Here is a 27,534-nt window from a genome sequence, read left to right on the forward strand (position 1 = left end):
CAAATATTTTTAAAAAAATAATACTTTTGATGATAAAGAACCCTGGGATGGCTATGGGTCTCCTCTTAAAGATTTCTACCTATGTCTTTTTGCTACCTAGAATTCCATTTCTGCTTCTAGACTCAAAATGCTTCTAGGTCCTGTCTCTTCTTCTAATGTACAGAGGGCCCTGTCTCCTGATCAGTACATTTCTTTGACTATTTCTAGTTCCATAATATTCTCCTCCTCTCTATTCTCTCTTCTGTTTCTTCTCCTTGTGGCTTTTCCTGCCTTGACTCTAAGGAATTCACAAATCTCTGAGATAACAGATGAATTTGATCACTGTGGGCCACATCAAGAAAACCACTAACCACAGATAATTTTACATATATGTCATTAGGAAATACGTACCATTTATTAATATATATAGGCCTCTAGAAAAGAGGATACAGGTATGCAACATCTCTGACACCTTTTCTGAGCACCCTGACTTGTTTTCTTCTTCCATCCCTGTACCAGAGAGGAGGGGCTTCAATTGGTAGATTTCAAAGCAGAATGTTGATTGACCTTGTTTATGAGTGGATCATGTGGCCGGCCATGTGTTAAAAGGGCACATACGTGGCCAACCCTTATACTTTCTTCTTCCATGTTGATGAACTGGTAAAGGGACAGGGCCTTCTCCAGCTCACAGCTCATTATTCCTCCTCCCACATATTTATGTTTGGGCACCCTCATTCAGTCCCTAAATCAGTTCTACTCAAAGTGTGATTAACAGACCAGTGCTAGTGCATGACCTGTTTGTTACTGGTTTCCATCCTAACTACAGAAACTGGGAGAAGCCTTTAGAAACTTATAGCAATTTGACATGTGACAACATTTCAAGAATGATTTTTAAAAAAAAATTTATTGTTATAGTATTTTATAATAGTGCCAATTCATGAAGAACTGGGAAAAACAGAAATATGGCTCTAAACAATGTGGCTGGCTAGAAGATGGTAAATGCCAAGACGGGGTTTAGGGGGAAGAGGAGGCCTGCTTAAGTTTCTAGCCACATGTTCAGTTCACTTCAATGTAGGACACTGAGGTTCAGGCATAACCCCAGCTGTTAATAAACTGTGCCTTGGGTACATCTATCTCCCTTAAGGGTCTCATTGGGGGAAAGTATGGCCAGGACAAGGCAGGGCTCAGGCGCTCCTGGGATCCTTTGCTAAACCCCAAAATCACTCTTAAGATTATCATTCCATCTCCTAAGAATGGCATACAAGACCCCCCCAACTTTGACTCTTATTTACTCCATTTTATTTTTTGTGTTTCCTTTCATATCCTCTACCATGCAGCCACTCTGCCTTCTGGTCTTTATTTTCTCCATCTCTAGTGCATACTTCACTTTCAGTTGTGGAAATCCTCTCCTTTTCCCACAGTGCTTCCATTGCTGCTGCTTCTACAAACTTTTTTTAATCCTTCTACAGCACTCAGTTCCTTTTTCAGAGTATTTACACCCTACTTTTTACTACACTTCTTTATATAAATGTTTTAACTTTTCTTTTTAACCTACTACAAGCTCTTTGGGAGCACAGTGCCTGATTCATCTTTGTATGTCCTGGAGTATGTTGTACAGAGTAGTTACAGTGTTTAATTACCATGTATGTAGATTATACACTACAAATTAGCTACCCACCTTAGCACTGTTCCACACCAACTAGTGCATTGGGGTCACAGCCTCACTTCTCACAGCAAGGTTTCTTGGACTGAATTCATGGTTTGCCTTAGGCCAATGCTACGAGTTGACCCTACCTGGTGCATTAGGTCTCCACATTAGGAAAAAGGTTTTATTTGGTAAATGATTATTAAATACCTATTGTGATGGCATGCTAAGTGATGTGGATACAGTGGTGAACATGACAACAACATGGTCCCAACTCTCCTGAAACTTGTAGCCTAGCAGGAAATACTATTAATATATTCTATATGAGATCTAATACACCAGACTATCCTTAACCTTAAGGAAAGTGATTGGGAAGATAATGACCAATTCAGTGACCTATGAGTACTTAGCTTCAGGATCCTGAGATAATTCATACCACTGAGAAAACAGTTATCTGTGTTCGTTAATTCCTTTTTCTACTCTTGGTAAAAGAGTTGACTCTGCAATGAATGTGCAGGGGGGGCAAGATGACTTGCCCATTTTTCCTTGTACCCAGTATTCAATCTTGATCTAGCCTGTTTCCTGAGGAAAAACATCCTGAGATTAAATCCACCTCTCCCCTACCATCTCAGCTTCCGAGGGCTGAAGGATTTCAGGGCTGTCTCAGATCCATAGCTTTATTAACTCCTAGGATCCAATCTAGTTTAGGAGATGGGTAGGCCTTATTTTCTGTTTTCAAAATCTTTCTTGTTAACCAACCAGAAGCTTCTCGTCCTTTTCAGAAAGTTACATCACAGTTAAATAAAAATACTACCTTAGGTGGGTGTTTGCTTGGGGGAATGGCTCTGGGGTGTTCTGGTTTTGAGAGGGTGGTCATCAATTCCACAAGAAATCAACTGTAGGGATGTCCATTGGGATGAGGTTTGCAATGACTGGGATGCTGGGAATGTGACAAACTGATGATTTTATACGCTCTACTTCCATGACATATTTCAGTTTTTCTTCATTTCACTTTTCTTATTTACTAGGACAGTGGTTCTTATGTGGTCTGGGGATGCCTAGGGGTCCCTGAAAGCCTGTTAAGGGGCCCATGAGGTCAAAATTATTTTCCTAATAATAATAAAATGTTACTTGCCTTTCCACCCTCATTTTTTCTCAGGTAACCAGTGGACACTGTGAGCTTGACAGCTTCCTAATATTTAAAGAATTTTCTAGCGAGACTGGTGGGAATAATAATGAATGTGATTTTTAAATATTGTGTGCCAGTATTTGGAAGATTTGAGTAACTCAGCAAATCAATATTTTCCAAATGATCGATGAATGATGCTACAAATCATTAATGGGTAAAAGATCTATGGTACAAAATAGAAATGGGATTTTAATGAAACAGTACATGAAGTTATTGATATAGTTTCAAATTCCACATTGCAACTAATTTTAAGAAACTATCTTTGTTGAGTTTTGAAATAGTAGCAAAGAAGAATACCCACAATTATCGAAAAAGCTGTTAAAATACTGTTCTCCTTTCCAACTATACATCTCTATGAAACTGTATTTTCTTCAAATATTTCAACCAAAAAAAATTTGCAAGATTGAATACAGAAGCAGATATGATACTCTGGTTGCCTTCTATTAAGCCACAAATTAAAGAAATTTGCAAAAATTTGAAAAAGCACCACTTTTCTCACAATTTTTTAGAAAATAATTAAATTTTATAAAAAATATACTTTGTGTTAAGCATGTAATGAGTTTATCATTATCATTTAAAAACAGATTAGTAATAAAAAATGTTTAAAGTTCTCAATCATAAGTTCCAACTGATAAACGCACTTAAAAAAAAAAAAAACAACTCTCTGTGATCCTTCATATAATGGAAAATATAAATTGGTCCTGAGACCAGAAAGTCTGGGGACTACCTCAATACTTAAAATACTTCACAAAATTGGACTCAACCTAATATTTACAAACAGTCCTAAGCCCTAAAAACAGCAGTAATTTTATAGAGAAATGTCTATGAAATTGGTTGGGTAGGATAAACCTCAGATCTAAAAATAAAAGTAAAGGCAACTGATATACCTGAAATACGCTGTGGTAAGACTGAAGCCACATTCATTATTTAAGTCAAGAGACGAGCTGGCTGTGTATGTGTGATGTGTGGGAAGGGGGCTGGCTATAGACTGTGGTAGATTGAATTATGTACCCCAATTCAGACATGTTCTTAATCTTAATCTGCACTCTTGTGGAATAAACCCATTGCAAATAGGATCTCTTGAAGGTGTTATTTTAGTTAACGTGTGGCCCAGCTGAATGAAGGGGGGTCTTAATCCAGATTTCTAGAGACCTTTATAAGTAGAAGAAATCCAGAGAGAGGCCACAGGGAGAAGCTAGAAGTCAGCATGAGCCAGAATAGAAAGGAGAGGACATCACCACATGACACCAGGCAGGGAGACGAGCCAAGGAACCCCGAGGCATTGTTGGCCAGCCGGAATGCTACTGACACTGGAAGTCAGCAAGCCTTCTTGCTGATGCCTCAGTTTTGCACTTCTCTAGTCTCAAAATGGTGAGCCAATAAATTCTTGTTATTTAAGCCATCCTATTGTGTGGCATTCGTCATGGCAGTCTGGTGAACTAAGACAGGAGCACAGATGGACCTGGGTTTGAATATTGGCTCTAATACCTACTAGTTAGATAACCTTGGATGAATTAATCAATCTCTTTGGGCCTCAGTTTCCTCAGCTGTTCTTCCAGATAAATTTAGACAAACTGCAGGAGAGTCCTGGGACAAAGTACATTATTACACTCCGGCTTCTAAGCAAGGCTTGGCAGTCAGCCAGGGCCTCTAGGAATGAAGTCTTTTCAGATGGGGAAATTGGAGGAAGTGAACATTTTCATGCAAAGCAAGACATCTCAGAAGGTAGATTTCATTTTTTTAAGCTAGGAGCAATCAGTGCAACTCTGTGCTAAAGCCTACAGATTAATCAGAGACTATTCAATACCAAAGTGTTAACAATACTAAGGTATTCATTAACTAGCCCAGTGGTGGTTCTCAAGAGGTAGGAGTCCCATTAACAGCAAAGCTTTGATCATACTGTCCCCCGAAAGACGCTGAATAGGAGAAAGTGTGTGTGTGTGTGTGTGTGAGAATGTGTGTGAGTGTGAGATTGAGATGGCTCCAGGCCATAGAGAAGTCTCAGAAGGGGTTAATGCAGATTTCTAAAGCTCTCTGTTAATTCGTTCAACAGATATCTGAATTGGCACAGAAGACCTTGCCTTTAGGACTTTATCTAAGAGAGAAGATGATATGAATCTAAATAAATACAATACCAGATAGGGTAAAAAGCAACAACTAACAAGGTATATATAAAACATAAGGAAAGATGAAATGATAATTTTCAATTGGGTGTGGAAGGGGGCATCAGGGAAAGTTTCTGAGAGAAAGATATGAAGAGTAAGTATGATATGAACACTTAGGCATTTTAGAGGGAGTATTTCTGGAGCAAACCACAGAGGGTTGAAAACAAAGACCCATGTATGAGAAACATCTAGTAGTTCACTCGGGTTTAAACACAGGGCGTCTGATGGGGCATAGTGACAAAAAAGATTTAAATGGTTGGCTGTGTCCACACTGGGGCCGAGGAGGTGCACCATGAATTCCCTAGAGTTGGTACTTGACTGGTAAACTGTGAATCTGATTAGAGGAATTCCATCCCCTACTCTTCTTACTAACTATTCTAAACCTTCAATATTTTCTGTAAACTCTCTATCAACCCCTCATTTTCTACATTATTGAAAATATAGAAACTGTCAAGTGTCATCTTCCTCAACTTACTATTCCCTATATACAAACTTATCCACACCCTACCCTGCCTATTTTTTCTGAGGTTTTGGGGGATAAGATTCCCTCTTCTGTTAGAGACTACATCTATTTTCTCATCTTCCAAGATGGTACTCTATTTCTATTCTATTCCTACTCCCTCTTCTTCTGGCTATTTTCCCCACAGATTATAAAAATGCTTATTTTCATCCACACTCTTTAAAGAATCGTGAATGAGAAATCTACACTCATTGTCTCCACTTACTACTCAATATGGTATCTATCCTTAGTCTGGACTGAAATATCTGTTTGTAGTCACCAATGACTTTTATATTGCCACATCCAATAGACATTTCCAACTGTAATCTCACTAATCACTTCTGTTAAATTTCAATCCATTGATCATTCTCCTTTCTTCCCCAACCCTTCTTCACGGTTGTCTTCACTACCAAGCAGTCTTTGTGTTCTTGGTACCTCTAAGACCATTCCTTTGTTTTCCTTCATGAGCTCCATCTCCTCTGCCCATGAACACCACTGGTTATATGTTTGGCCCACTGTTCTTTCACCTAACACTCTTTTTAAGTGATCTCATCAAGTCTCATGGTTTCAATCATCATCTCAGCTTATAACCCTCCTCCCAGAGCTATCATTTGATTATCTATGTGTCTAAAGACCTTTCTACTTGATGATACAACATGTAGTTCAAACTCAGAATGTCTAAACTGGAACATACTTTCCTTCTTTTGTTCTGTCTTACTGCTCACTCACCATCGTACACATGCATTACTTGACTAATTCCTATTTATCCTTTAAACCTCAATTCAGATTAATTTAGCCAGAAAATCTTTGCTGAACCTCCAGGCTGGGATAGATCTGTGTTCTCAAAAATGCCCCTGGCATAACTCTATCATGGAATAATACTGTTGATGCTATGAAAAAATTATTTTGAGAAAAAAATATATATCTGGCTGCTCCACTACACTGTAAGCTCCCTAGGGCCAGGACAGTGTTTTAACCACCTTTTAATTTCCAGGGCCTAGTACAGTTTTTGGCACATGGTAGATACTTCATAAATGCTTGCTAAATGAATAATGAGAGCTATGCCTTAGGAAATGATCTGCCAGCAGTATATAAAATACAAAAGAGAGACAGACCAGAGGAAATAAAACTGAGTGGACAACTGCAGTAGAATAAAATATTACAAAAACCTGAGCTAGGGTAGGATTAATAGGAATAAAAGAAAGGGGTGGACATGAGAGATTTTGCTGTGATAAAATGAGGAAGACTGGCAAAGGACTGAACTTGGAGGTGGGTGATACAAAGAGGAGGCACAAAGAATCCTCTCTAGGAAAGAAGACACTGGATACACTGTCATATGAGTAACTGCAATCTATAATCTATTCTACACGAGTCTATTCTCTGGCATTTCTTTAACATGGGGAATTATTAATAAATTGCATTTTGTTGGCTTCTTTTTTGAAATCCAAAAATACCTATTATAAGATGGTATTTATAGTAATAGAATGCTCAATAATCAGCTCTAAGTCCTCTCTCCTCTCTTTCTCTGTTTTTCCATTTATAAAGAGTTGGGTAAGATTGGAGGCTTTCAATCTACCAAGGCTAATTTATTAGCATGACACTATATATATAGAATAATTAATTACTAGAACTTGCCATGCTCAAATAAGGTGATCTAAAGAGCTTCATGATTCCTATTTTTTTCAACCTACAATTAAATTTTGATTTTCAGGTGCTAAGAGAAGTTTTTCCTGGTGTTTTCAAACATGGGACTTGCTAGTGTGACATAGACTTTACTGCTGAAGCAAGTCCACCAAAGGAGATCATAATCCTAGTGCTGGCTTCTAGAGCAGAGAAGAGAAGGCAGGATCACAGCAGAGGATGTTCCGAATATACCTCCCAGAGGAGAACAACATGAGCCTGGAGTGGTAGGACTGGGGATGTTGGGTCTGGAAATTGTAAGGGCAAAGTAGAATTTGAGAATCAAGTGGGATAAGGAAAACCTGACATTGTTAAGCTTATCTGACACAATGCAAAGAGTTTACCTGATTCATGATAGAAAATTTTCTCCCTATTCTGTTGTCTGGTAGCCGAAAGGCCTTCCTTCTCATTCCGTCTTCTGACTCCGATTTAAACACCTTCTCAGGATCTCCTTTTTCTTCGCCTTCAGAGAGTTCCTTTTGCTTCTTCTTCTTTCTCCTGTTACGTCTTTCCTTGGCACTCTTTGAGCTGAGTTTAGACATCTCAGATGAGCTCCGAGGAGAGCCTCCCCCTTCCTCACCTTCTTCCTCTATGGCATCTTCTGAGACAGTTCCTGCTGAAGTGGCCATGGCAGCAGCCTAGGAAAGGAGCCATAGCAGCAGACCAGATCAGAAGCAATTAACATGAGCTACTCAGAAGCCCAATAATTAAGGCACAGCATTTCCTTTTCCAAAGACAGGTGGTGCAATAAGGAGTAGGGGAAAAAGGGAAAACTAGCCTCTTAGAGGAGACAGTGCCTCCATTTTTCAGGTGAATTTGTACGCTGGCACACAGCCCTAAATAGTAAGAGCAGAAACCAAGTCAGGAGAACTTTGGGTTTTATTCTCTTGAGCATCTCAGGCAAGAACTTGGCTGCCTTTTTGGTACCAAAGGATCCCTTCTGGGCAACTCTGAAAGTGAATGCTAAGAAAGTGTATTATATATTATTGGTTCAACACTGTAAAAATACATGCATAGTTGGGTTAAGTATTAAAAAGTAAATTATTATGGTGGTGGGATCACAAATTTGTTTTTCAAATTTTAATATTTTGCCTCTATCTTCTTTTCCATTAGAAATAATACTAAATAATCACAGAGCATTTTTGAAGATCCTCATGTTTTCCTCATCAAAAAGGTATGCTTATATGGGGCACTATATAAATCGTTCTGGTTACTTTTTTCTCCCCAGCCATCATAGTAGTTGAACATTAAACAGTTGAGGAATTCAATAAACCATCATATTACCAAACAATTCAGCCATTAAAGACAAATGGAATAATTGGACCAGCCATTTGTAGTTGTTACTTGGGGCATCTTAATCAGATCAATGACCTCTATTTGACATGCACCTAAAAAGAAAAGGTCAACTGGATTGGCAAACAGATGGAGCTCTGGCAGGAAGGCCTGTTTCAAGGAACTGATCACCAACCTGTGCCTCTTCCTGTTGCTTCTTAAGTTGCTCCAACATTGCTTTGAATTCAGCTTCTTTTTGCTCTGCCTCCTCCAGTGTTGCCTGATTCTGTTCTTCATAAGCCATGGCCACCACAGCCAAGATCAGGTTTACCAGATAGAAAGAACCCACAAAGATGACTAATACAAAAAAGATCATGTATGTTTTCCCAGCAGCTCGCAAGGTCTGTAAAGACAAAGACCATTTTCTAAGTCCCTTGCATCAAATGAACCAGGCTGAAAACAACTTGTGCAGGCACCGTGAGCACTTTGGGTATGGCATCCTTTATTATGTGGCACTCCTTCATACTGTAGGACATTTAGCATCCCTAATGGCCTCCCCTCTCTGCACTTCTCCTCCCCTAAATGTCACTGGTACCTCCAATTCATTGTGACAAAAAAATCCCCTTATATTTCCAAATGATCTCTTATATGCCCATATCATATAAAAATGTTTGATTTTTTTTTTTAAGAAATAATTCTGGGCTAAAAAGTATATTTGACTTCTTCAGTTAGTTCTAAAACAAATGTAAAGAAACAAATATAAGACTTCAGTTCATTTATTAACTGATCCTCAATAAAAAGCATTAATAGTCAAGTTCCATCTTTAGGATTAGGTACAAGTCACAGGAAGTCCCCATCTTGAGTGACAACCTTCCTTACCATTTTGCAATGTGATGGCTTTAAAAAGAGGGATATAATGTAGTGAGGAGGGGAAAAAAAAGAGGGAGGATACTAGGTCTATTCTTTTCATTAAGAGGGAGCAAATAGAAGAACCAGGTTTTGAGTTATATATATACAACCTACTATTACTAAGATTTTATCTTTATTCTTTTCAACCACAAATACTTATTGTAACTTTTCATCAGCTACAAATATCTCATGAGAAAGATTCACTTGTTCTCAAATCTAAGGAAATTCTAGGCTGCCCAATAGAAAAGTAAGAATTAATTAGGGGATATGACCTAACAGTTTCCCTTAAAGGTATTCTTTCCTGCCTGAGAGGGACATTCTCCTCCTCAAACTAATTGGCATCATCAAATACCAAAGTCAAATAGAAAATCACAGATTATCATAGAGTTTCTAAGAAGGAAAAACCTTAACAATCATCTAAACCAACTTTTCCATCGCTACCAGCCAAGTTAAATGAATTACCCAGAATCACCAATGTAGCCCAGCAGAATGATACTGACCTTATTTTTATCTCTCTCAACTGTTTGAACAAATCTAAATGTGTTATGAATCTCAAAAATGTTGGCATATTTAGATTCCAAGGTCCTCATGGATAGCAATCCTACTTGTTATAATGTTTAGCCTAGTGCTTTCTACAAAGTAGCAGCTTAGTTAATATTTCTTAAACAGATGCCCTAAGCCCAAAACTCAAAATGCAGATATGCTGCAGATGGTCTGGTGAAACAATAGGAAGCAGGTAGAGACAGATTCCCAGGCCAGGCAAGAGGCTATCAAGGCTGTGAGCTTTTACAGCTAGACATAACTGAGCATTCAAGAAAAAGATTAATTTTGTAAACTACCTGACTCTGGGAAATATCATACTAAGACCCTGTGTAGTGCTTCCACTGATGGCCTCTGACACAGAATGTCCCTACCCCACATACCCTCAACAAACAGAAGAAAAAGAGATATTACTCACCAACTGATATAAGTTTTCCCAGTAGTCCTGGGTCATAAGGCGAAAGAGTGCCAAGAAGGCCCAGCTGAAAGTGTCAAAGCTTGTGTAGCCATAGTTGGGATTCCTTCCTGCTTTCATACATTGGTATCCCTCTGGACATTGCCTGAAGAGAGAAAGGGAAATTCAGGGCTTTTCAACATAATTCTACCCAGTCATCAGCTAGAAGGTAAAATCCATGGTTATAAATAACCATCTATACAGCCACACCAACAAACTGGAAGAGGGAAAAAAAAAAATAAGAAGAAAAGTAGCTGGGTCAAATTTTCAAAAAATGCTGTCTTGAGTACAGCCTAGGATCATAATCTCCTTTGATGCTCCTTAATAACGCAGACACCTGGACCCTATCCAAGACCCAGGAATTAAAAGCTCTGGACAAGGGACCCATGTCTAAAATAGACATTTTAGAGAGGGTTGCCAGGTGATTCTTCTGCATGCCAAAGTTTGAGAATCACTGTCCTAGATTTAGATCAACACACAATTTGACCAAATTCAATTTAGCTACTGTGACAGTTTGAAGCAATTCCCAAAAGAAAAAGATTATGCTTTTGAACTAATCCATTCCTGTGGGTGTGAGACCCACTTGGTTGGACTATGTCAGTGAGGCATGACTCAGGCTGAGTCTCCGCCCCCTTGCTGGGTCTGATATAAATGGAGACACATACGGGAAAGGAAGCAGTTGCATTATATTGATCCTGCCATGTGAGAGAGAAAAACAGAAGTCCTGAGAGGAGAGCCCAGGCCCAGGGAGAGGAGCCACATGCCTGACAGCTCACAGCTGAACTAAGGAAGACAGTGGAGCAGCCAAGACTGAGAGACGAGGCCCAGAAAGAGACAAGCCCTATGCCTGGCTGCCCACAGCTGAGCTCCAGGAGCTGGTAGATTCTGGAGGTCAAGGCAGGGACCTCGGCAGGTCGGTGGCCATCCTGCTTGGCTATGTGGTAGGACCCTGAGAAAGCATCTCTGCTGATGCCTTGATTTGGACATTTCACAGTCCTGAGACTGTAAGCTTTTTTGCCCTAAATTCCCATTATAAAAGCCAACCCATTTCTGGTACTTTGCATTGGCAGCCCTTCGGCAAACTAAAACAGCTACTATTCCAAATGACAAATGGCTAGAAATTCTCCTTAATTGTCTCTGTTCTTCTCTTAACACTCACTGTGGCATTCTAAGTCAAAACGGGGATTTCAGTGACCTCGATGATAACATTTCTTCTGCTTTTAGACTCACCAGATATTTATTTCAATGCAATTTCTAGTATCTACTACAATATAGAAATTGAGTGGACTTCTAGATGCCATAGTCATCTTAAAACACCCATTCCTACAAGACCAGTAAACTCTGATTAATGAGACTACCACCCTGATTTATGTAGCACTTTCATGTATACTTATCTAATTAGATTCTTGCAATGACCCTGTGAGGAAAAGAAAGCATGACTTATTAAGTCCATTTTATAGATGAAGAAATTGAGGCTTACATGAGTTTAGTGGCTTGTAAAGGTCTCAGAGCTAGAAGGAGCAGAATCAGGACTCAAATGTTATATTGCTACTCTTCCCTCCTTCATTTTGCCAGGCCTAGCATATTTTGGGTCATCCTTGGATCCTTGTCCTTACTCTATATTATATTAATTGTGTTAATGTAGAATGAGAAGAGATTACAAAGAGTTAGATATTAGTTTTACAGATTCTATCTTTAGCCTTTTACATCTTAAAGTTTGGCCTGAGACTATACGTATATTCACCTACAAGTAAAAAATGTCAACTTTGGATAGAATAATATGAAACAGAAAGAAAATCTGAATTGACTAATAGGTCTCCCAATTAGGGTCTACTACATGAACATAAAGAAAAGGAAAACTTGAAATAAAGTTTACTAATTTTTAAAAAAAGAAAAAGAGTGAAAATATTGCCTGTTTTTCATCCAAATAATAATAAATACATTATTTTAAAGGAGGAGAACAAAATTCAGTGAGCTACTTACCCAGCATCAGAACTGTTCCCACAGAGTAAAGGTTCCAGCATGCCAGTTGGCGTGAAAAAATTTGCTGGAAAAGTTTGAAGAGGCAGGAAATGAACAAGGCAGATTTAAGTGAATGAGAGAATAAGGTTACACTGTTCCTAACTAGCCCCAGCAGAAACTGTTACTGACTTTAGCTCATATAAATCTTTTCTGGCAGCAGTGAAACCTGATAAGAATTCTTTCCCATTAATGATTTTCCTCTATAAATTTAAATTTTAAAAGCATTACCCTAAAGCCCTGATGCAATGCTTTTTTCACAGACACCTGACTTTTATTTGTACTTCAAAATTATATGCCAGGTTTTCAAAACTATATGCCAGGTTCTGGAACTTAAATCAAAGGGTCTAAAAGTGAGTTGTCAGAGTTCTTTGATCTCTTTACATACCTTTTTTTTTTTTTTTTTTTAGGTACTGGAATTGGGAATTTACACAACTTTTTTTTTTTTTTTTGAGGTACTGGGACTGGGGATTGAACCCGGAACCCTGTATGTGGGAAGCTGGCGCTCAACCAATGGACCACATCAGCTCCCTTGAGTTTGTTTTATCGTTTGTTTGGTTTTTTTTTTTTTTTAAACGAGGCACTGGGAATTGAACCTGGGATCTTTCCTGTGGCAGGCAGGTGCTCAACCACTCCAGCCCCAATCGCTCTTTATACATCTTTCTTTTTCTTTTTTATTTATTTCTCTCCCTCCCCCCCTCCCCAGCTGTCTGCTGTCTGTGTCCATTTGCTGTGTGTTCTTCTGTGACCACTTCTATCTTTATCAGCGGCCCCGGGAATCTGTGTTTCTTTTTGCTGCGTCATCTTGTTGTGTCAGCTCTCTGTGTGTGTGGTACCATTCTTGGGCAGGCTGCACTTTCTTTCAGCTGGGCGGCTCTCCTTAAGGAGGCACGTGGGGCTCCCCTACGCGGGGGACACCCCTGCATGGCAGGACACTCCTTGCACGCATCAGCACTGCACATGGGCCAGCTCCACACGGGTCAAGGAGGCCCGGGGTTTGAACTGTGGACCTCCCATGTGGTAGGCAGATGCCCTAACCACTGGGCCAAGTCCACTTCCCACAACTTTATCTTTCTAACCTTATAATTTCTCTTTATCAAAGATATTATAGAAATCCTCACTCACCACTAGTTTCCATGTCCTATTTTAAATTAGAAGGTGTGTTTCCCTTTCCTACCAGTGTCCCTGAAATTCCCTCTGCAACATTTTCTTAAGGTTTTTAAAAAGTTTTTATTCTAAATATGTACAACCTAAAATTTCTCTTTTAATCACATTCAAGTATACAATTCAGTGATGTTATAGTCACGACATTTTTCTTCCATCACTACTATCCATTACCAAAACTTTTCCATCAATCTAAATAGAAACTCTACAATTTAAGCATTAGCTCCACATTCCCTACCATCTGCACCCCACCCCTCCGCCTCCAGCACTGGTAATATTCTTTCCAGTTATTCTAATTATTCCTATCAATATTGCTAACTTTTCCCCATTATTTTATAGAAGTACTGCTACACCAAATTTTGCTTTATGTAAGGCCCAACTGCCTTGGTTCCTCAAATGGCAATGTTTGAGAGCTTACGAATACAATCCCACCTTAAAGAAAGCGAATAACTTTGCAAGGCTATTTCCAGTAGCACTGGCATTCCTTTCTGGCCCCAACTACTGTTTTAGGCCCAGTGGAGGCTTTTGATTATGTTAACTAGGAATGGACTTTCCTTTATTCCCTTTTGCAGTGAAGGGGCCACCTACTTTTATTGTTGATATACTCTTCCCAATCAAAACCTCTGGTGCCATTTTCAAGATAGCTCTCGTTGAAGTTTATAGGCCACACAACACACTTGTTTCGCAGGTTTCCCATGAAGAGCTGCAGTCCAATCAAGGCAAAAACACTCAAGCAGAACACTGTCAGGATCATTACATCTGACAGCTTCTTCACAGACTGAATTAGGGCACCCACAATTGTCTTCAGGCCTGAGGAGATAGAACCCCAGAATCAGAGTCACCTCAAAGCTCTCCCCACCTCCCCCAGCCTCCCTCTTAGCTGCTGACTTCTCCTCCTCCCCACAGCATGACCCTTGAAATATGGCCACTTTATTTTTACACCATGAGGAGAATAACAAAGGGTCAGCAATATTATCAATTTTTCAGAAGTATCAATGTTTAAGTCAATAATTTTTTAAAATAAAAAAAAAGCGCCTTCTATCAACATGAGACTCCTTTCCTTGAGTTTTTCCTGCCTCTCACGGCTCTTTAGCTCCCAAGTGAGCGGAACTCTTACTTGCCTCAGGGCCTTCCTCTGCCTGGAACGTTCCCTTCCATTCCCTTCTCCTACCAGCATCCTCTTCATCACAGTTTAAACAGTAATTCCTCCCCTGTCCTGACTTCAGAACTGTCTCCCCCTCCAATTAATATCTTAACAGCACTCTATACTTTCCTTTGTAGCCTTATGGTTACAATTAGTTACTTCTTTCTTGTTCTCAGTTATTATCTATAGTGTCTCGTCCACTTGGGTACTCAATAAATACTTGCTGAATTAAAAAAAATAGAAAAACAAGGGTTGGAAAGGGAACTACTAGGAAGTTTAAGAGCCAATAATAAGTGAGAAGGTACAATAATATTTTCCAAGGACTCTGGCAATGCCAATGTACTGAAAAGATTATTTACTGTCGATCCAGGATTATTGGCTTGTCTTTTCATTTAAAAGTGCTTCTTCTCTGTTCCACATGTATGACCTGAACTCTACAGCTGGCTTTTTTCTGTCCTTCTGGATTAAAAACAACAAAATGCCTATAATTCATTTGGATTTCAGGTTTAAATGCAAGCCGCTGATTCAAATTTGAAGCTACAGGTAGATTTCTTAATTGCATGGAAAGAAATCAGAGTCAGGAGACAACAAAATATAGTTGTAGGTTCATGATGTTTGGGTCAAACTGAGTCCACATTTGGCTCTCCTGAGCACGCCCAGGCACAAGGCTACCCATGGGCTATGACCAACCAAGCTCCGAGCACTCCTGGTGTGCGAGTGCAAAGGATGGACAGGAGGCAGACGCTGCACCCTGGCTCACAGGACTCACCCCCAACCACTTCTGAATGCAAGAATACTGGACTGGATTACAGGGAAAACTCTAATCCTGGTTTTGAAGTATGAGGTTAGAAAGATCATTACTAAGCTTAACCAAGTTATACCATTTACTTTGTCACCTGAGCAAGACATCTAACCTCTTAGAAACTGGCTTTTTTCCCCCATCTTTTAAACGGGGGTAATTATAGTTGAATATGATAGGGTTGTTGGGAGGATTAAGCATGATTCATATAAAGCACTTAGCACAGTACCCGGTACACAGTTAATGACTCAAATGTTAACCATTATTGCTGAACCTCTGTTTACTCATCTGTAAAAAGAGGTTTATAGTACTGACCTCAGTGGGTTTTTGTGAGGTTTAAATAAGATGATGAATGTAAAGTACCTAAAAAGTACCTGGCTCATTAGCTGGTACTCAGCACCTGTAAGCTATCCCTATTACACATTTGTTGCCATTCTCAAAGAGATATGCTTGGGAAAATGACAGCCTACATGGCTGACCTTACATGATATTGACCTAATGGGGGATAAGGACATGACTCTTCTTTTGCTGTATTTTGCAAGTAACCAACTAAAATTTTCAAGAAATGTCAATCTGAGTCCAAGACAGTAATGGACGCTGTGCCTAGCATAGGACCTGGCATTAAACAGGCATTTAATACATTTTTATTGGAGGAGTTCAAAGAATGAGAAATATTCTCTCCTCTTATACAGATATCCTGATAGGGACATCAGGGAAATGAAAGGAAAAAGAGCCAAGAGTTAGAATGCAGAGAAGCAAAATAGAGTGTGGAGAAACTTATGCTTCCTTACAGAGTGGGCCTTCCACGGAGACTGTAGCCTCCAAAGGGATTAGGAAGAGCTTTCCTGGGCTCCAGAAAACAAGGCTCTTCTATTCTGATTCCTTTCCTACTTACTGGGATGTGCAGAAAGAGCATCAGACAGGGAACCAGAAAGCAGGAATTCTGGTCGTGGCTCAGTCACTACTTTTGACCTATCTTTTTTCAGAATGGATTTAGAGTTTCATTTTCCCATCTATAACAGGTAGATAAACACAGAACTACATGGCAGAGGACATTATGAGAAGAAGCTAAAGAATCTTACCTAAAATTTTTAAAAACAGGAGAGAGATGTGTATTTGTGTGAGATTAAGTAGCTGAAATTTCAAACTATCTTTTTTTTTTTGGTACCAGGGCCAGGGATTGAACCCGGGACCTCATATGTGGGAAGCCAGTGCTCAACCACTGAGCTACATCAGTTTCCCTGGGTTGGGTTTTTCATTTGTTTTCCTTGTGGTTTTTGTTTTTTAAGAGGCACCGGACACTGAACCCAGGACCTCCCATGTGGCAGGCAGGCATTCAATTGATTGCACCATATCCACTCCCTCAAATTATCTTTTATTCCTAAAGGCTCTGGGAAATAATTTCATAATTACACAGCTAGGTAAGAATGTATCAGTGGTAAAAAATACGAGGCAGTCACAAAGAAGTAAAAATTGTTCCAATGTGATGGACCTTATTTCATTACTGTTGCTGAGGAAGAGAAAAGTCATTTGGCTGGGTAGGGATGGGTCTGTATTGGGTCAATAATTCAATTCTAGGCTCCTAAAATTATGCAGTTTTACAGTTTTCTTTTCTTTTTTTAAAAGATTTATTTATTTATTTCTCTCCCTCCCCCGCCCACCCCGATTGTCTGTTCTCTGTGTCTATTTGCTGTGTCTTCTTTGTCCGCTTCTGTTGTCAGCGGCACAGGAATGTGTGTTTCTTTTTGTTGTGTCATCTTGTTGTGTCAGTTCTCCATGTGTGCGGCGCCATTCCTGGGCAGGCTGCACTTTCTTTTGTGCTGGGTGGCTCTCCTTACGGGGCACACTCCTTGCGCGTGGGGCTCCCCTACCCCACACGGGGGACACCCCTGCGTGGCAGGGCTCTCCTTGCGCACATCAGCACTGTGCGTGGGCCAGCTTCACATGGGTCAAGGAGGCCCGGGGTTTGAACCGTGGACCTCCCATGTGGTAGATGGATGCCCTAACCACTGGGCCAAGTCCGCCGCATAGTTTTACTGTTTTCAAAGTCAAAGGATAATGGTTATAAAATTTCCTTCCCTGGACTTCCTTATGAAGCGCTGTCTCTCCTGAACTGTTCAGACAATCACCTACCTGAATACCAGATGATATTTCAAGGTCTTTTCTACTTCCATTTTAACTGAATTGAGAAATGAACTATAAGCTGTCATTTGTATTAAGAACAAGAGTACCATACTCCAAAATATTCAAACTAGTGTGAAATAAATTAAGTAAGTAAAAGCAAATAATTTGAGCAGGAGTCTAATCTCATTTTCCTGGACTGGGACCTCTTTGGACAATTCCAAGTCTGTATAAAAGGAAATTCCAGGCTTGTGAGCTCAAACTATCTCCTGCTCCACAAGGGTGGGCTCCCAGCAGCCATGTTTGCATTATAGATGCAGGATTATAGATGTCAGGGTGGACGTCTGACCTAGATTAAGATCCCTTTCTCCAGGAAGGTGGAACAGTTTGAGAGATAACTGGGTAGTCTTTTCTCGTGGTGGGCATGGTAATTTAAAAATTTGGGAGCTAAGTGGTAGCCATATTCTGTCCTCATAGTAGGATGTGCCTGAGAAGTTGAGGCAGTTAGTATAGCGAGAGAGAGAGAAAAAAAGAAAGCAGATACAAAGAGAGAAGAAAGAGAAAAAGTACTTCCCAGGTACCAGACTCTGGCTCTACATTCTGGTTTCTAGTGACTTCTAGAGGCCCAGAGGCATTCCAGTTCTTTGGTTCCCTGAATTACTCCTGTGTCCTTTTACTTGCAATCCATTCAGTATCCATACCTACAACCATACCTACAACTCATCACTTTGCTGGGGATGGACCTGAATGCTCACAATCGGCTGATTTAACATCTCTTCTCCATAAACCAGATGCCATTGCTAAAGAAATCTATAAACATGAGTTTAGAAAGCTAAAAACAAACACATGAAAAAAAATTCACAAGTGTTTTGCTTTGAAGTTTTGAAGTCCAGGTCTTAAATCATCTCCTTGGTGAGATTTCTTTTAGTTTTCAAGAAGTTTAAAGCAGAAATTTAAGTTTGAAACAGTATTCAGTTGCTCATACCCCACAGTTGCTCAAAAAAAAAACAACTCTAAAGCTAGAATAACCATCTAAATAACATAGACTATGGCCATCTAAAAGATTTACTCTAAGATGCTCATCCAGGTTGCTAGGAGAAAATAAGGAGGGCACAGGAAAACGAAAGGTGATGTGGCTCAATGTTTGCAATTGAAGGAAGGCACAGGATTACAGACCAATATTAAGTACAGACAGGCACTGAATTATACACTGGTCTCAGCCAAGACTCTTCTTTCTAAAAGAGTCGATAATTGTGAAATGACCAGACTTGCAGGCATCAATGCCAATTTTTGGCCATGATGCCAGCAATATACTTCCTAAGCTCAAGCTGTAAGGTCTTGCCAGCAGTGGCTGCCTAATGTACCAGTGAAATGCAGCCAAGCAAAAGTGCTCCCTGCTACCACAATCACAGGTCAATAGAGGCGAGAGGCTGCCGGTGGAATTCCTGACCTGATGCGTGCGAGAATGGAGAATGCCACTGTTCTGGCTGTGAAGAGAGGCTGTCTTGTTTCTTCTGTTGGCTCACAACACCACATGCTGGGACAAGCAAGATACTGACTGAAAGCCTATCATCAAAACAGAGCAGAATGCTCCTTCAGATGACTCCTACACAACAGAGTGTGCAACAGAAGCCATGTGGGGGCAAATTGGACAGCAAGAACTCTTGGAAAAGGCGAGCATTACCGAGCACTGGGATGTATCTAAGCAGAAGTAGTTAATACATTTACTACAGAAGGAGAAAAGACAGCTGGACCCAATGGACAGCAAAGAACAACTACCAGAGAGGAAGTTGGACATTTAAGGAATTTTGAGAAGCCGGTGAAGCCCCTGCCACAGAATTCCATTCTACTCTATGTCCAAAGGCACTTCTGTACCTCCCACCACCTGTCATAATGCCCACCAACCCCCTGAACAAACAAACAAACAAACAAATAAACAAAGCTGTTTCTGTGCTAAGTGCAGAGAAATCAGCCATGCTTATTGGGATAAAAATCTTCCACTATGGTGATGACCAGATTATAAACCAAGTGGTTTTATATTCTCCTGTTTCTGGCTCAGGCTGGGAAATCTAAGTGGTTTGAAGCAACACAAGCTAATTCTTCTACAAAATTAATATTGCAACAGGCCTCCGTGGCAGTAACAAGCAGTTCTCAAGGGAGGGGAAAGAACAGTTCCCCAATTCCTAAAGTCTGGCTTGGGTCTAGAAAGTCCTAGGGTGAAGCAGTGCCAGGTCAACTTTCCTGCTGCAGATTCAATGCTCATAAGGACAGTTCTTGAAGGTTTTCATAAAGGGTACTCTAGGAGAGATTTGGGGGTTGTAGGTTTATTCGTCCTAAACCAGAGTCACATCACAAAGTCAGACCAAAACTAACCAGCCCTCAAAGATAGCTCACGGGTGTCCTGTAAGCCTCAGTGTTTTTCCACCTGGGACCAGTGTCTTAAATATTAGTTCTCTTTCCTGACAAACAATGTGGGGAAAAAAGAGAAATAAAAGAGGCACTGGATCAAAACCTAGAATATTTTAAAAAGAAAGCAGGAATGTGAATATAGTCTTTTTTTTAAAAAGATTTATTCAGCTCTCCGTGTGTGCGGCGCCATTCTTGGGCAGGCTGCACTTCCTTTCGCGCTGGGCGGCTCTCCTTCTGGGGCGCACTCCTTGCGCGTGGGGCTCCCCTACGCGGGGGACACCCCTGCGTGGCAGGGCACTCCTTGCACGCATCAGCACTGCACGTGGGCCAGCTCCACACAGTCAAGGAGGCCCCGGGTTTGAACCGCGGACCTCCCATGTGGTAGGTGGATGCCCTCATTAGGCTAAATCCGCTTCCCTGAATATAGTCTTAATACACTTTCTATCTACCTTCACTATGTTGCAGAAATCACCACATTCACAACATAGATGCTTAAAGAAAATGCTTTCCTTGTTAATGCTGAGGTGGGAAGGAGAAGGGCCCATCATTTTCCCTGCTTCCTATCTGATAGCACAGATGTGGAATGAAAGTAAGAGAAATGAAAGCAGAGAGATAAACTATCCGAGACAAAAAGGAATCAGAAATTACAACTCTAAAATAAGCAAATGATATTAAATAAGTGCAAATGAGTAGAGAATAAGTGGTGCTTTTGTGGAGCCATATAAATGATGATGGGAATGAAAGGGAAATGCCAACCTGTTTTATTTCTATTAAGTGTTACCCTCTATGAAAAACCTGAGAAACCTCCTTAGAGATTTCCACCTTCAAGCACATTGGTCCTGAGGGACATGGTCACAGTATGCAGAAGGTAAAAGTTCTGACAGTCACTCAGAAGTTTTTTTGTTTTTCTTGAGGTACTGGGCTGGGGATTGAACGAGAACCTTACAGTTGGGAAGCCGGTGCTCAACCACCGAGCTACAGCAGCTCCGAGTTGGTTTTTTCATTTGTTTTTGTTTTGTTTTAAGGAGGCACTGGGAACTGAACTCAGGCCCTCCCATGTGGGAAGTGGGGGCCCAACCGCTTGAGCCACATCCACTTCCCTCAGAAGTTCATTTTTGTGCCCAGGCCCAGATAAAGGCAAGGTGAAAACAAAGTTTAAAGACATGCAAACTTTTAAATAGAATAGTTCAATGTCAAGTGGAAACTGGCCGATTTTAAACCAAAGAAAATATCTCCTCCTGAACTGATCCTTTTAGCTGAGAGTTTGGGAACACTGCTCTCAAGGCAACCCCTCTGAAGCAAAAGGGAAACCATGAATGACATGTGTCCAAGTCTTGAGTTAGCAAATAAAAAGGATCAGAATTTGGATTTGGTCTTTTCTAAGCTATAAGACTCTAAAGTAAAGCATTTCTTACACAAAAGACTGGAGGGAATGGAGGTGCCTTACTCTCCAATCTTACGGAATTCTTGGAAGCCTTGAAAAATTCAGAATATCTACCAAGATGCTAAGAGGGAGAACGGTGCCAGCCAGGTGAGCTGGGGCGAGTGCTCCAGGAAGGGGAATGCTCTCATCAAGGGAGTTGAGAGTTGGAGACCTTTGTCAGATCTTGTAGGCCCCATGTCAGTTCCATGGTTGCTCACACTTTCCACTCTCTTTTGGCAGTTCTGGAAAAAGTCTATACTCAAACTGGGAACACAAGGAGGCAAAGAGGGTAATGATTCCTCTGGAGTGACCCACGAGAGAGCCTTGTATACAAAACAATAGTTTTTTACTAAGAGGGAACTATTGCCGAGCTCTCCAAAACTGGACTCAAAATGACTTAGGTTTTCAAGCAAGAGATGGTCCCAGGTCCAGTGGTGCTTCTGTCTAGGAAAGAGACCAGGGCAACAGCCAGGTAGGCGTAAGACTACAGTGATCTGTGGGAAAAGTATAAGACAAGTTCATAATTTTACATGGGATGAGAGAAGTCTCTCCACGAGGGAGATACTGTTTACTAAACAGCAGATATCTGGGTTTCTCTTACTAACTCTAAAAGGAAGAACGGGGAGAGACAGAATTTGGGATTAAAAGTCACACTTCAAGTGCCAGTTATGCCACTTACTGAGACTGATCTATTATTGGCTTTATTATCCGTTAAAATTTCTTTTCATCCCAGCTAAACTCTCAGACCCAGCTCAACTGGGGATGCTTCCAGAAACAGGAATCCAGGAAGTATGCATCTTTTTCATACTCTGAAGCTGATGCCCAAATCTTGATACAAACCCTTTCTTCAGGCTTAGTTTTCTTTCTCCTAATAGTAACTGGTACTACTACACTAATTCATGGAGCACCACTACGGTGGCCAGAAACTGTGCTTTACGGATACCTATAAATACAGTGCTGCAGTATCAAGGATAAATAAAGTGACATCAGTCAAGAATTATCTCTCAGAAATGCTCTGGTCACAGTTAACCATACAGCAGAAGCAGAGGCAGAAGTATAAGCTAGACCAGAGATAGCATCTGGTGCCCTAGTTAGTGAACAGAATGCTGCTTTCCAATTTAATTCTGGAAGAGAAGTTTTGAGATCACAAGAACACGAAGAGACAGATGCCTTGCAGAGTACGCTGGGGGAAGCGAGCAGAAAACACGAGTTCATATTTTAAAAGGCCAGAGGAGAGAGACAACCCAAAGGAAAAATGCAAATAAGGACATGGCACTCCAGATGCCTTGAAAAATAAGGCAAGGCCCGCCGAAGCTTTAGGTTATCATCAGTTGAGACGTGTGACGCTGCCTGTAGCCCGAGCTGGGCTTTCTGTCAAAAGAATTTAAAAACCTTGATAAGTCAGGGTATAATTTCTTTTCCCAAGAAGGATATACTTCAACTAACACCGGGCCCCTAGTTGATAAGGAGTAGGTTGGCTAGTACTGCTAAAAACAAAGGAATCTGTCTTTAGTATATTCCAGGCATTAATTTTCTTGTCTACTCTGGCACAAATGTGTAAATGGAAAAACTGAGATGTAACTTCCCTGAGCTTCTTGGTAAGCCATATTCCAAATCTGCCCTCTCCAGGATTCTACCTTTGTGCTTTTCTCTCTCTTTTGTCTGATATTTAGATAATGTTGAGAAAGGGAAAAGAGAAATATCTCTGAGTCAGCCACGAGAGGAAGAGCCACCCGCTGCCAGTAATTGGACGTCTCTGTTCTTCACATCCCTGCGTCTACCAACTGCTGTGGGAAGCCTGCGCTCTAGGGAGTCTTCCAAGAAAAACCCCTGAACACAACCGAAGCCCAATCAGTCACAGCAGAGTCATGGCTTCTACAAAGTTACTGGCATTTTGTCTTAGGCTTGTGAGACTAAGGAAAACGTTTTTCATTCCAGGTTTCAAGCCTGGTCGTTAGAAAGACAGTATTACCCAGTAATAAGGGTTTAAATTAAACTAAGGGATCTTAACCTGGGGTCCATGGATGAGCCGGGGGGGGGGGGGGGGTGGTGGAGGGGAAGGGGTGGTCCGTGAACTTCCATCTGATTCTCAACGGGATCCAAAACCTTTGAAAGGTTAAGAACCATGGGGCTAATTCAACCAGGACCAAAAAGAAAAAGGCAGAATTTTCAGAGCTTGTCAACTACCTTTCAACCCACCAACTGATCCCTTTTTTTCTCAAATTTCTGTACTTTTTGTTTGCCCATACCTTTAGATAGTTCCCTACCTTTAGATGGTTCCCTGTACATGAAATGTATCTTACCTTTTTTTTTTTTCTAACAGCATCTGCTTAAGTGTTCATTAGGATTTACATATGAGAGAGATCCCCGAGTGTATGTACAGCAGATGCCTATTGGTTCTTATTTTAGTGACATAGACAGCAGTAGAATGTGGTAGACAGTGATTATTAAGGTTCAGTTCACTAACTCCAAGGCTCTTTAATTTATTAATAATACTGGACCAGTTAAATAGGGTGGGTCTCATCTGTGATTGGATAATTTCATAAACACAGTAACAGTAAAAGTACAATTATTTCAATGACATCCCATCAGCAAACCATGCGACAGGAAGCCTAAAAATCACAAGCAATGGAGTGATGGCAAATGTTAAAATTACTGTAATTCCATGAGGTCAGGAAGCAAATGACTTATACTCAGAGACAGCTAGCTTGGTGGCGGTTTTCTCCGGTATCATAAGGGCCAAGTGAGTCTTAAGCACGTGCTTTTTCAAACGCATAGATGGAATGGGGGCTGCATGCCTGGCAAGCACTGTCAGAAAATACTGCCTACGGACCAAAGGGCCATTCCAGAGAGCCCCGCCCAGGAAAAACATGCGGAATGCAAGGCCATATCAAGTGCCATTGCTGGTTTCCAATGTGGTGGATAAAATGAATGGAGGGGAAAGAGATGAGGCAAGGCCAGTTTTGTGTTTAAATTTTCTCACCTGGAATTACAGAGATAGTTTTCAAAGCTCGGAGAACCCTGAATGTTCTCAGCGCTGAGACATTGCCCAGGTCCACAAACTCTGTCACATATCTGTAGTAAGGGAGGTCACACACGGACACAAATGACAAACACAGACACAGACACAAACACCAAAGGAAAAACAAAACCACAACAAAACAAAAAGTACAATACGTCACGTCAGGGCCCTAACCCCACACCTAACACCAACCCCGGGCCATCTTACCTGGGATTACCGAAATAGTTTTCAAAGCCCTCAGTACCCTGAAAGTGCGTAGAGCTGAAACATTGCCTAGGTTTACAAACTCTGTTATATACCTGCAGAATCAAACCAAAGTTAACTTGTAATGGTACCACTGGGCGAGGGTTTGGGAATGGGGGGGAAGAAAGGGTCTTATACACAAGCTATGATTTCATTCTTTTTTTCCATGAAAAAGAAAAGTTTCAAAGCATAAACACTTAAGGAACACTTTTTTTTTGGTAATTGGGCAAAGTAAATTCAAATATATTTGAAAGAACTGATAGACCCAGAGGTTCCTGGGGCTTACTCTCTCAATTAGCATAGTGATATGCTAATTATAATCAGAATGACTTTACTCTCAGCCCTTTTCTTTTTTTTTTTTTTTTTTGAAAAAAGGAAGGCCAGGAGGTGCCAAAGAATTATGTTTCCACGTTTGGTAAACAATTTCTTAGAAAATTAGTAAAGGGAGGCAAATTTCTGCAGCAGGAGCCCCATAAAAACAAATCTATAGGAAAATAACTCCCTAGCTGAAAATGGCAAAAATGCCAAAATGTCTGCCAATATCACTTATCTAAGAGTTGCACGCATATCTTTGCAGTCATATCTATAGGTGACATACAAAAGTGGGGCTCAGGGAAATCTAGATCAGGGCATCAGAGCAAATATTGTGTTAAATGCCCATTTTATCATCATTTCTGTGTCTAGCAAGGACATAAATTTTAAATGAACACAATTATAATTCAAAATGGTGGAAAGCTAGGAACTGCCTTAATATAACAGAAAGTCAATATTCCAGTTTCAAATATTCAATGCATACTGTTCATTCACATTTTACAATTCAGAATACATCTTTCTACATGAGGTTGAGACCCATACTTAGATAAATGCACTCTCTCTCTCACATGTCTATACACACACAGACATGTACAAAACCTATATTTAACACCCACTCCTGCCAACCACAAAGCTTTTTCCCAAATGAGAAATAAACATAATAAAGCCTGCTATAACTCTGCTGTCATCAGCTAAGTTGCCCAAAGAGACACATTTTCACAGCTGGCACACCAATTTGGAGTTACAATGGTCTCTAGTGATAGCTAGAAGTTATGGCCAATAATTCTTAAGGTAGTGAACAGTTTGGATACCATGACTCTAAAATAGCTGCCTCATTAAATTACCTGTGACAGACTCAAGAAACTCATTTTCAGCTTAATATTTACAACTAAAAAAATCCAAGTCTTCACAGAGGCCTCCTTTTGATGGATGTACAAACCTCAGTGTTATAAAGGGGAAGAAAATATGAGGGAGTGTCAATGGGAAATCAGTGCCTACTTTATCTCCCAGCTTTAAAGCCTCTTCTTACCTTCTCCTATATGAAAGCGCTGCCGTTGCCTGGACTATAAGAGGCCCTCACAAGCAAGAGCCCATTGGACCGTACATAATTAATTATCACACAGGTGTGCTCACAAACGCATACTTAAAAACAGTGTCATACAAACATACCCAGGAGCACAACCACAAACACACACAATCACCCCAGAACAACAACAAGGTAAGCTGAGAACTTACGCCATCATGATGACACTGAAATCTAACCAGTTCCATGGATCCCGCAAAAAGGTAAAGCCATCTATGCAGAAACCTCTTGCAATAATTTTCACTAGTGATTCAAATGTATAAATTCCTGTGAACGTGTACCTGTCAAAGAAATGGAGAGCTTGAGGTATTTTCTGATCAGAAACTTTAAATGAGCCTTTTAAGATAACACATCCTGAAGTTCAGCTTCTGCCAAGAAGGCAGAAATGAAGTGAGGAAGAGAATGCTATGAATGAAACTTACTGAAATGCAAAAAAAAACATAAACTTTGGAATGTTACTTTAGTTCTGAAGAGTACTGCAAGGATATAACTCCATACTGCCATCCAGCACCTGATCATTTTGAACCAGGTGATGAGGCCCTGAGCTATTTTTTAAGTTTAGAGAAGTCAAAAAGGAAGGAAAACCTAATGTTGGAGAAGGAGGCATCACTATTAACTGAGGTTAAAAACATGATGAAGAGCTAGCAAATCAAAGGCACCAGCTAGCACAGGAAAGCACAGGGTGAAGGGTAGTAATTTCCAGAGCATACTTTCTAGAATTGACTTCTAAGGATTTTTCATATATCCCACATAGAGTCTCACTCCTCTCTGTAAATGAAGAGTGAGCAATAACTGAGTTTTTCCTTGACAGATAAAATGTGGCAAAGCAAGATTTAGTAAATAAAAATTTTAAAATAGACAAATAAATAAATGGACTACTTACTCCACATTCTTCGACCATTCAGGAGGGTTACTAAAAGTCATGAATACACAGTTGGTCAAAATAGTGCACATAATGATCATGCTAAATACTGTAGAGAAGAGTCAAGGGAGAAAACACAAAATTTGGCCTTTTTTTCCCATAAACCAAGCACATTTCACATTGAACACCATGAGATCCAAATCAATATCCTGCAAGGAGGCAAAGTGCAGAAGAGGAGGAAGAGGCATGTGATGTGGAAACTGTGGTCATCACCACCAACACAGAAGTCTGCGGTGTGTATCCATGCCTGACCAGAGAACTGTCACAGGCTGGCCATTCTCCTTTCAAAAGGGCTGTCACCCTTCTACTCCTTTTGGATAAACCATTTTCCCTCTGACCTTTTTTCATCCCAACTACAAAGTAAGCCTCTAAATAACCTTTGGATGAAGTAATCAGAAATCTCTCAGTCCATATGCTTTTCAAAGTCATCAGGTGAGAAAAACTGTCAATAATATTCACTTCTCATTTAGTATATAAGTGAATTACTGTGTATAAGTAGTTATTTGAAAATCTATATGTAATTAATGGGTTATTTTTTCC

At 40.4% G+C, this 27,534-nt stretch overlaps 1 protein-coding gene across 2 annotated transcripts in view; it reads right to left on the reverse strand.

The window, feature by feature from the left end:
• The window catches only part of SCN8A (sodium voltage-gated channel alpha subunit 8), a 104,149-nt gene extending 77,109 nt beyond the window's left edge, over positions 1-27,040 (reverse strand). For both annotated transcript variants that reach the window (XM_071218883.1, XM_058308204.2), the window contains exons 1-8: positions 26,956-27,040; positions 26,225-26,353; positions 24,395-24,486; positions 14,104-14,325; positions 12,316-12,379; positions 10,297-10,438; positions 8,626-8,832; positions 7,502-7,795 (exon numbers count right to left, since the gene is read on the reverse strand). In XM_071218883.1, coding sequence (XP_071074984.1) covers positions 7,502-7,795; positions 8,626-8,832; positions 10,297-10,438; positions 12,316-12,379; positions 14,104-14,325; positions 24,395-24,486; positions 26,225-26,353; positions 26,956-27,035 — 1,230 coding nt within the window. In that variant the 5' untranslated portion in view covers positions 27,036-27,040. The remainder of the gene's footprint in view (positions 1-7,501; positions 7,796-8,625; positions 8,833-10,296; positions 10,439-12,315; positions 12,380-14,103; positions 14,326-24,394; positions 24,487-26,224; positions 26,354-26,955) is intronic.
• Between the last annotated feature and the right edge of the window lie 494 nt (positions 27,041-27,534).

The sequence above is a fragment of the Dasypus novemcinctus genome, chromosome 12, assembly GCF_030445035.2.
Source record: "Dasypus novemcinctus isolate mDasNov1 chromosome 12, mDasNov1.1.hap2, whole genome shotgun sequence".
In the NCBI taxonomy this organism is placed as follows: Eukaryota; Metazoa; Chordata; class Mammalia; order Cingulata; family Dasypodidae; genus Dasypus; species Dasypus novemcinctus.